We start from the raw sequence: 11,030 nt of genomic DNA, 5'->3' as shown, positions 1-11,030 counted from the left end.
CTAGCAGTTGTTTTTTTGGAGTTTATAAATGACAAAATGACAAGAGAAACAAAGTGATTTAAATGTAGTGGGGAACATTTTGAAAGTCGTCCCATCTCTGCTAGGATGGTCATACAGTACGTGAAGCGGGTCATTTGCACTATATTAAATTAAGTCAACTATTAAAATCTCTTTGTTTGGTATCCAAAACATTCGAACGTTGTTAATCAAGATAGCGGTGAAGGTGTTGTATGTTGTTGTGTGGTTTTGTTTGGTTCTAAAATAAGATTTGAATGGTTTTTCTTGGTGTTTCGGACAGTGCTGGATTCTTAACCACTTAAACCCTATTATACTTAGTAAATGAGTTACCCGAAGTCTCCCAGGGCTCTATACTACAGACTCCTGTTTTCGCTGTACACTAAATATTGCCAAATGTTCACCCCAAGAATAGTGAAGCTAGGGTTCTTAAGCGTCCTTTTTTTTGTGGACATTCTGGAAAGGTAGGACTTTGTGTAAAGTAAAGCCTAGTTTATACTGTGTAAGCCAATCTATGGCTAATAGCTCTTGGCATTTATAGTATATACTCAATATATTGGCTCACTAACAAGCGTGACAGGCTTTCCAAATTAGGTCAATGAGTCAGAAAATCTGTCTAACAGGGTCGTATCACACAGTCTAACTTGGACTTATTGTCTTCACAGTTTTCAGACGAGACCCCATTGTAACTTGAAAGCACAGTTCCATTTTGAATGTAAAAAAGAAAAGGCTTGAAACTTTATTCAATGGCTGGGCGGTCTGCCAGATATTGTCTTTAATCCAATGAATAGAAATATAACTGAACCAGTCCTGGGACTAAGTCGGTACCACAGGTGGCGCTACACATTTCAGATGGACATTTAACTAGCATTTTTCATCATCGCTGTCGAGTAGAAAACCTTGTACGTCCAAAACCATACAAAAAATGGAAATTGAAAAAAATAACCTGTGTAAAAAAATACCAAATAATTGCAGATCTGCAAGCTCACAATGTGAGCACAGGATATTTTCACTACTTTCGCGTGACACTGTCATATGATGAAATGGGGCATAAACAAAGGTTAAATATGGAGATGGAAGGTTTCATATATATATATATATATATATATATATATATATATATATATATATATATATATATATATATATATATATATATATATATATATATATAATACAAAAATATGCTGTTAAATCTGTTACTGTAAGCCTTAGTCCAAAGAAGTGATACACACACGGCCTAAATGCAATATCATTGAGTGGTGTAGTTACTTTGACATATAACTTGTTAGAAAATGCACGTGGCAGCTTTTGCTTGAATGTACTGTATTACAATTGAACCTTTACCAATGAATGGACAATACAACTAGTTTAGACATGGGCCTACTGTAATGTTCATAGAGAGGTTTTTCAGTTTGGACTGATTAATTTGGTTTGTGTGTAAATATAGTGATATGATATGTTGAAACATGGCAGCCAGCATATTCATCGCTGTCTGGTGGAAACCTTGTACACGTTGTTCGAAAGTGTTACTTTTCAGGAAATAATACTTTGTTAATGTTGGTTAAATATTTATAAAACCCACAGACAGTCTTAACCACTTCCAACCTTGCCGCCCTATTTTGGATATGTCATTATAGGCGAAGCTTTTCAAAGAATTTCAAAAATAACAAAAATTGTAGTTCTACAGGGTCCCAATGCAACATGTTCTGAGCTTGTAGATCTGCTATTTTTTACTATGTTTGTGCAACACTAGGATATTGGATAAAAAATGAAATATGGAGATACAAGGTTTCTGTCTGACAGTTTTGAGATTTAGCATGGCTTGTATATGCTTTTCTTTGGTCAATTTTGGTCACCATATAGTGTTATGACACACAAATACAATGATAGCCTTCTAATCATCTCCCTCATGAAAAAAAAGTAATTGCTGGTTCATTAATGGTATGATATTTTTGCTCGCTTACGGCTTTAGATTACTGTTAGGAAGAGGCTATTGATAATCTGATTTTGACTATTTTGGACACTCAATATGTTATTACTTTTTTGGGAAAAGATATATCTTCAGATGCCAAATAAATGGCTTGAATATAATACTTTCTGACTTTTTTTTTTTACTGTAATTTATAATTTCCATTGCCTGTTTCTGTGTACTTATTGTATAGCAATAGCAGTTATTAGCCGGAACAATAGCCTAAAAGTAACCTAAAATAGCAAACATAGCTATAACCATTATAAATCAAGTCAGACCCCCTTCCTCAATCTACTGTATCCGCCACTAATGTGTTAACATTAAGTAACTTGAACCATTCTCAACCAAGCATCCATATGGTGGCCATGTCATTAAGAAAACATTTTCAAAACATTTCTAAATGTTAAAACATTTCCAGCAAATTAGCTGATCTACAAGCTATTCTTCTGTGTGTTTAAGGACGACTTCGCCCATTTTTTACTTATCTTCATATAGGCTACTTGGTCCTCCTCACTAATGTCTGCGTCTCATAGGAGGACTGTGGACACTTCAGAAACTCGCTTACCAGTGACATAGTCATTAGGCAAGGTTTCAGTTCTTTTTTTTAATTAAAGGGAGAGCAATGGCTTCCATTATATCATGCTAACTTTCCAGGAATCGAAAGGCCGCAGTTTATATTAGTTTGGATTCCACATCAATGTTACTGGTAGGTGGGTTTCTGAATTGTCCGTAGCCGCCCTCTGAGACACAGACGGGGTAAAAAAATGGTGCCATATTATGAGCATTAGTGAGGACAAATATGAAAATGGGTGAAGTCGTCCTTTCACTACATGATAGCTTTAAGTGCATCAAGTACATATCGTATCTAATTAATTTGTTTCAGTGTGAAAAGCCTAAGAAATTGAAAATGTCTTAGTGCTTTTAAACAATCCTCTGTATGGATATGTCAAAATAATGTTTCAAAAATGTTTTCCTGATGAAAACACCAGGTGAAAATAAAAATAAAATCTCAAAGAAATGGTCAAAAATAGCAAAAATACCAGATCTATAAGCTTGTGCAAAGCATTGAGTTTGTAGATGGGCTATTTTAGAAATCTGATTTAAAGGTAGGGTAAGTAATTTACTTTTGTTAAAATAAGTGTTAAATAGCTCTATATTCTGATAGTACTCATTGCTATAGTGTGTGTTTGTTCAGGAAAAGGAGTCTCCCATGTCTCTCCAGCTCTTTATTAAACAGAAAATGTATTTTCAGTGCTCTCTCCTGATTGGCGTTGTTCACATGTGGCGATACGTATGTTGTCACCTTTTATATTCTGTTTACTAAAGAGCTGGAGAGACCCCTGTGACCAAACAAACGCTCTGTAGCAATGATTACTATCAGAATATAGTACTTAAACCTTTTTATACAAAAAAAAAGAAGAAAATAAAACATCACTTACCCTACCTTTAAGTGATTGAGGGTCCCGGCTTGTTTTTTTTTAAAACATGGTCACCTAAGGGTTAACTATGACCTTCATAGTCAAGTGATCACACTGTCTAAATATCTATGAAGTAAAGTTGATGTCTGGGTGTCTGTGTGTTGTGCAGTGACGGCTAGTCTATCTGTGCGATGTGGGTGGCGCCCTATCCCAGTGGGAGAAAGATGTTTATTGTGGTCTCGCTGCTGCTGCAGCGAGACCACAATAAACTTGTGCTTTACAATAAACTTGTGCTTTACTTTGAAACGTTTTATAGTTTTTTTTTAATATTTCATCTTTAGTTTTAAGTTTTAAAAGTATAACGGAAGTCAATAGGGAAATGTTGCACCTCACAACTTCATACTTTCACCTAGAAAGACAATCCTATATTAAGATGGCTAATTGGCGGGCGGGCGGACCTCTGACATCACTCTGACTCAGATTATGAGAGATTATGTGGCCTATAGAGCGTCGCAGTTCCCGCCCACTTCCTGTTTTTTTTGGTGCCGGAAGAAAAAACTCAATGCATTTTTCCATTGACATTTCCAAAAATATTTATATCTATTAATTTAAGCCTCGAATCAAGCCATCACGAGATGACATGAATCATGACCATAAAACGTTTTTTTTCTGTGATTTTTTTTAATTTTATATTTAATTATATGATATACTATATTTAATAAATACCCTTTGTTTTGCCGTTTTCAACAAAAAAAAAATCACAGAATCAAACGTTTATGGTCATGATTCATGTCATGTCATGATGGCTTGATTCGAGGCTTAAATTAATAGATATAAATATTTTTGGAAATGTCAATGGAAAAATGCATTGAGTTTTTTCTTCCGGCACCAAAAAAAACAGGAAGTGGGCGGGAACTGCGACGCTCTATAGGACTGAACCCATTTGAGAGATTCAAATGTTTGAGAGCCAACTGCCCTTTAGCAAAAATACCAGTGACCTTGCTAAATCCCAGTACACATTGCTGTGTTCCAAAACTGTATATTATAGGAACATGGTTGTACTGTGTTGACCAATAACAATTAAATTAAGTTCAATTTAAAAGAAACACATTTTTATTGCGATGGATCAATACAACTTTTATTATTGCAATGGTTACAATTAAGAAGGAATAAACATTGAATTATTCCACGATGATGTATGATGTACCATGATGTGTTTGTTCTCCTGCTAAGCCAGCTTCAGCAGCTCGGTGACCATGACCCCCACCCCGTCAAACACCTCATGAAAGGGAGCTTTGCACATGAACGCGCTGCACGTCACCAGCTTGTTTTTCACGTCCACGTGTGCTTCGTCCACATTCGTATTCACATGTTTGCAGCCCATCTCCTTCAGCACGCTGGCTGTCTGCGCATAGGGCCATCTGAGGGGGGGCAAACAAGGCAGGTGGGGTTAGAACCAGTGGTGGAAAGTAACTAAGTACATTTACTTAAGTACTGTACTTAAGTACAATTTTGAGGCATTTGTACTTTACTTGAGTATTTCCAATTTCCAATACTTTTACTTCTACTCCACTACATCTCAGAGGCAAATATTGTACTTTTACTCCACTACATTTACTTGAAATCTTTAGTTACTAGTTACTTTTCAGATACAAATTATGATATAATGAAACATGCATTAACCACTTTAAACCTATTTTATACATAGGTTATTTGAAAATAGCCGATCTAGTATTGGCAGTATTGGTACTTTTACTTAAGTAAAGAATTTGAGTACTTTTTCCACCAGTGGTTAGAACTAGGGCTGCAAGATTATCTTAGTGATTATTCTATTGATTACTTTTTCAATTAATCTTATAAACATACATATAATCGAAGCATTTTTTATATTAATGAATCAATTTGTCACACAACAGTGTCGTGCACAAATTGTGAAAATAGTGAATCTACTGTACACACTCTTTTCACTATTTTCGAAAAAAAGAATTACATATTTTTGCCTTAATGACATGCCCAAAATAGGGATCGATTACTAATCGATTAGTTTCTTAAATTATCGCTTTTCGATTATATTTTATAACCAATTAAATGTGAGCGAATGGGTGGAGTTTCCGGTTGGACCGCGTTGGCGCCTCACCCTCACGCGTGTTGAACTCCACCCAACGGCATGGACACGCCAAAAAGCCACAACCAATAGTTCCACCCCTTCACTCACATAGAATGGAAATGAACAGGATGCCTTTTTGTCGTATGTGCGACTGTGCCCATATACTTTGCTGTGCGCCGATGTCGCACAGTGAAAATAGCAGATCTACAAGCTCACAACACGTGATGTGTGTGATACCCCCTCCAGGGGTCCTTACAGCGGTTCTAAGGGGTCCCCAGCATGATGACTGATAGTTAGGAACCAAGTTGGATCCCAGAATTATGGGGGTCCGTGGTCTAATAATGAATACCAAACTGAGGGTCCTTGAAATTGAAAACGTTTAGAGAGTACAGACCGTTCACACTGCTTGTCCTGACCCACGGTGAGCTCACATCCGGGCAGAGCTTTGGCAGCGAGGACAGGGGAGATGCAGCACATGCCCTGGGGCTTGCCAGCCCGGTGGAACGCCTGGATGAGCTTTTCCACTTGGGGTTGGATGGTGTAATCTTTCCCTTTCACTGCCCAGTCACTGAGGTTCTTAGCCACACCAAAGCCCCCTGTGCAACATCACACAGAAGCAGCCTGTTAACCAGTGGTCGTAAATAGTACTCCACATTTTTTACCTAAGTAGAAGTAGCAATACCACAATCTAGAAATGCTCTGTTAGAAGTAAAAGGCCTGTATTCAACATTTGTATTAATTTTCATGTCTATGACCCCCAAATTGATATATTTGGCCACAGACCCCCATCTGAAAATATTTTGTTCCAGAGACCCCCATAAAAGAAGATTAGTGCTGTTAAGAACATTCTAAATCATTATACATTTCTCAAATGTTTCGGAAATAGGAAATCTGCAAACTCGAGTGAGCTTGTACAGTAGATCGGCTATTTTTGAATAGTCAAATTATAAAATAGGGTTAAAATGGTTAAACTGTTACTCATTTTGCTGAGGACCCCCCTGGAACCCCCTGAAGGAACCCTGGGGGTCCCCGGGCCCCACTTTGAGAGACAATGTTAGGGTAATTGAGACGGTCTCACCTGGGATGATGACAGCATCAAAGGCTGCAACGTCTATTTTGTCCAGGTCCAACACATCACCCCGGGCGATACGAGCGCTTTCCTGTAGCACGTTGCGTTTCTCCTCTGTGGGGTTTCCTTCGCAGTGGTTCACAACATGCATCTGATTGATGTTAGGAGCAAACATCTGCACCTGCAACGTTCATCCATACCCAAATTATAGAGGTAGCCTACTTAAAGGTTCTATGACATTCATTTTCACTTTTTTTTTTTGGGGGGGGTTTTATGACCTCAATTACACCCAAAAAATCTGAACTTTGAACATTCAGTGGATTTTCTGTGGTCTGGGGTTTTCTGAATAATTAGGCTGAAAAGTAATCTGAGCTTGGCCCTTCGGCAGTGAGGTCACAGCCGATTAATCCCGCCCACTCTCCTCCTCGCCCCTCCCCTCCCCTATCCTTTCCTTTGGGGGGGGGGGCGGAGCAGAGGCGATGATTGACAGGCAAAATCCCTCACCAGCGACACCCGCAGGCAAAGATTTCTTTTTTCATTGCAGTTGAAAAGGCTTTAGAAATGTGAGAGAAAAACACCTGCCATGGATCAATGGAGTGGATTTTTTTGTTAAAACTTTCTATACACGTTTGAAGGACCATGACAAAGACTTTTAATGTGTGGTAAAACTGAACGTCATGAAACCTTTAAAGGTCTGGTGAAATGAAAACTACGTTTTTCACAATTTTAGAGCACATCCATGGTCATCATATGGGCATACTAAACACTAGATGCCAAAAAAAAATGCCAATCTTAATTGCTCCTGCAGGCTACAAACAATAACACTGCACACCACGTGAGTGAGGTTCTACCGTGCCATAGCCTGAAGGGACGGAACCTTCTGATTAGTTGCGAGGCCGTTTCAGACTGAAACTTCAAAATAAAATGACCGAAAATGTCATTGCACTGGACCTTTAAAAGGTGCTGTAAGAGATATTCTTTCGGTTAAAACAAAAGATAGTAATCAGTACTATAGATAGTTTGTTCAGTAACAGGGCCGGGTCTCCCCGTCTCTCCAGCTCTTTAGTGAACAGAAAAATTACATTTTATTTTTGGGTTACAAATGCCATCCAATCAGGAGAGAGAATCCCACAAAGATCATTTACAAGCTTGTGTTCCAACTCCAATTTTGTCTGCTCATTTGTTTGTCTCATCACTTCCAATTTCACTTATCCTGTATGAGTTCTCTCTCCTGATTGGATGAAATTGCTATCCTGACCTGAAAATGTTTGTTTATTCACCCGTTAAAACTGGGAAAGCATCTGTGCCATTTTAGATTTTATGTATAGCAACATAAGTTTTTCAGAAAGCTCATAGGATTTAGAACAGTGGTTTAAAAAAATAGCAGATATACAAGCTCACAGCGCGTCACTTCGTGACTATATTTTGTACACACACCCTGCTACTGAACAAACACTTTTTAACAAGAAACCTTTTGGTTTAACCAAAAATATCACTTATTTATACCACATTTGGCCATGTACCACAGTACCTTGGCTCCGGCGCGGCTCAGGTGCACCAGAACAGCGGAGGCCTCATGGATCTCAGTGCCATCGTACACTCCACATCCAGAGAGAATGACTGCCACACGCTTTACCATGGCTCCTGTCACACACACGCACACGCACACGCACACACCATCAAGAGCAAGGGATTACCCAATCAGCAAATAGGTCCTGCCCTATGGTCCCGCCCCGTTTGTGTTGATTGACATTTTATTTATTTCATTCATTGCATTTTTTCATTTATATCATTGTTTTTTATTGCATAAGGTAACTTATGGAATCAATTAAAAGTGACCATGAAAATGCATCTCTTTTTTAGTTTTTTTGTTTATGAAATAAAAAAAAATTATAATAAAACGCAATGAAATTAAACACAATGCAATACATAAATACATGTATTTATTTAATTGCATTTTTTATTTATATCATTGCATTTTTTTATTTATATCATTGTGGATTTTATTTATTTCATTTCAAAGCACCTCATGGCACCAGATGCTCTTCCCTATCACTGTCACCTCTGAATAAAATATGAGACAATGACTAATAATGATGATAATGAACTTTATTGCTTTTCCAAACAGAGTTACAAAGCGCTTTACAAAACAAGGTAAACAAAAAGAAGAGAAGTAAAAGCAGCACTATAAACAATAACCATCGATAAAACATCAAAGTAAAATCTGAAGACTAAATAAAATATTACTAGGCATGTTTCATCATAAACAAGCCCCAGGCTCATTACATATTTAAACACAGGTGACAGAGGACACGCCCTGTGGTACAGGCTCATTATTATTTAAACAGGGAGGTGACAGAGGACACACCCTCCTGTAAAAAGAAGGAAGATTGATCGTTTTGTGCTCTCATTTGTACTTCACTTGAAATTCAGGCTGCGTAGAGTTCGACACCTACGTCTACGTGCCACTGCCGATGTGACAGATAAGGCCATGTATGACAGATATGGCCTTGTATTTAAACTGTACTTGCTTGTGCTTTTTTTCTGCAAACTTCTTAACAAAGTATTCAATCAATCAATCAATCAAATGGAGATCTGTGTGTCTGTCAGTCCTTGTCCCTTGGGCTATTTACATTCATGCACGTTAAAGGTGGCACACACATACCTGCACGTACACACTGGTGTGTCTCTCTCCCTCTCTACCCCTCTCTCTCTCTACCTCTACCTCTCTCTCTAACTGTGTGTGTGTGTGTGTGTGTGTGTGTGTGTGTGTGTGTGTGTGTGTGTGTGTGTGTGTGTGTGTGTGTGTGTGTGTGTGTGTGTGTGTGTGTGTGTGTGTCTCTCTCTCTCTCTCTACCTCTCTCTCTCTCTACCCCTCTCTTTCATTTATAGGGTGTCGCTTGCCCCCCCAGAAGCTTGTAGGTCTGTTCGTTTTGGGGAGTAACACTGTCGTATGACGCAGTACAAAAGGTGGCACACACATACTTGCACGTACACACTGGTGTCTCCGTCTATTCTATTGGGCTTTATTCTCTCTCTCTCTCTCTCTCTCTCTCTCTCTCTCTCTCTCTCTCTCTCTCTCTCTCTCTCTCTCTCTCTCTCTCTCTCTCTCTCTCTCTCTCTCTCTCTCTCTCTCTCTCTCTCTCTCTCTCTCTCTCTCTCTCTCTCTCTCTCTGCTTGTTTTTCACGGATATGGCAACAACCGGATGATGGTCCGCTTGTTTTTCACGGATGTGGCAACAACCGGAGACCCGTACACTGGTGTAACTGTCGAGGTACCCTACCCCACCCAGACCCCAGACGAACAGCCGCGCATGCGCGAAACATGCAAATTGTAATAATAGATAGTACCACCGCGTCGCTCGCTGAAAATAATGTTGCATTTTTGGCAAGCAAGTATGATTTAACTAAAGCCCAAGATTTAAACTCAAGTGTCAATTTGGTGTAAAATAAAGATTACCTTCTTCATGGTGTGTTAACAGATGTAAAAATGAAATCAGCTTGAAAAACACCCAAAGTTTACAAAACATGCATTTTGCCCAGGCATTTGGTTTTATTATTTGAGTTTGATATTTTCCCCCCCAACATATTTATCTCTAAGCCAATTATTATAATAATAATAATAATAATAATAATAATAATAATAATAATAATAATAATAATGATAATATTTTTGGAAAACTTTCTGGAAATGTTTTAGAAACATTATAGAAAATGTTGAATTTCTTTGCCAATAACCTAATGACATGCCCAAAACAGGAATGGCAGGTGGAAAGTATACTAAGTAGGTGGTAGTAAATAAAATATAGTCTCTCACCTTGAAGAACTAAAGCAGTGTGAGCTGTAGTGTGAGCCTTGTTGCTGTTCAGATGAGATGTGACAGACTGAGCGTTGAAGCACAGGATTTTATACTTTCTGTCCACTCCCACAATCTCCTGTCCCTGCCCACAACCTGTGTGTTACTTGGAAACAGGACACCTTGATGTCTGAACTGCTGAGTCATTCACCACCATCACATCTAATTTAACACAACCAACAGCACTTTCATTCAACATTGTATTCATGTTTATAGGTGCAGCAATTATGGAGATGTAGTAAGAGAAAATATCAAATTTAGACTTTTTTCCATGGCCTATTTTTTACCTTGTAAGCCTGTTTTTCTAAAATGGCAGCAACAACGAATATGTTGGTAATAAAGGTGCTATAATTAATATTTTTTGGTTAAAACACAATGTTTTCTGTTAAAAAACAGTGATAGTAATAACTGCTATAGACACTAGCAACAGAAACATTTCATGTGGGACACCAATTTCATGGTTCCAGTTTTAAAAGATCTATTTTTGGGCGGTGAAACCGCCCCTATATGTGAGGTTTGGATATTTGCACCCCCCCCAATCCTGCGATGTGATTGGCCACCAGTGTACCCCCCTAACCCTGCACCGTGATTGG

At 38.3% G+C, this 11,030-nt stretch overlaps 1 protein-coding gene across 1 annotated transcript; it reads right to left on the bottom strand.

Moving 5' to 3' along the window:
• Nucleotides 1-4,500: 4,500 nt before the first annotated feature.
• On the bottom strand, nucleotides 4,501-10,456 carry LOC308079514 (glutamine amidotransferase-like class 1 domain-containing protein 3, mitochondrial). The gene is made up of 5 exons (XM_080421062.1): nucleotides 10,399-10,456; nucleotides 8,113-8,225; nucleotides 6,591-6,762; nucleotides 5,907-6,108; nucleotides 4,501-4,826 (listed from the first exon to the last, which is right to left on the bottom strand). The coding sequence occupies exons 2-5, from the start codon at nucleotides 8,218-8,220 to the stop codon at nucleotides 4,634-4,636; spliced, it is 675 nt and encodes a 224-aa protein (XP_080277188.1). The 5' UTR covers nucleotides 8,221-8,225; nucleotides 10,399-10,456; the 3' UTR covers nucleotides 4,501-4,633.
• Nucleotides 10,457-11,030: the final 574 nt, after the last annotated feature.

Source organism: Gymnoscopelus braueri (assembly GCF_963280865.1).
Source record: "Gymnoscopelus braueri genome assembly, chromosome: 23".
In the NCBI taxonomy this organism is placed as follows: domain Eukaryota; kingdom Metazoa; phylum Chordata; class Actinopteri; order Myctophiformes; family Myctophidae; genus Gymnoscopelus; species Gymnoscopelus braueri.
The sequence above is the reverse complement of the archived record's forward strand: the minus strand, read 5'-3'. Positions and strand labels throughout refer to the sequence as shown.

What these genes read in the sequence shown, in the direction of transcription:
- LOC308079514 (XM_080421062.1), bottom strand. Translation starts at nt 8,220, where the DNA reads ATGGTAAAGCGTGTGGCAGTCATTCTCTCTGGATGTGGAGTGTACGAT. An exon ending in TGAGCCGCGCCGGAGCCAAG is followed by an intron (nt 6,763 to 8,112) that starts GTACTGTGGTAC and finishes TGAACGTTGCAG; the next exon opens with GTGCAGATGTTTGCTCCTAA. An exon ending in TGATGCTGTCATCATCCCAG is followed by an intron (nt 6,109 to 6,590) that starts GTGAGACCGTCT and finishes GATGTTGCACAG; the next exon opens with GGGGCTTTGGTGTGGCTAAG.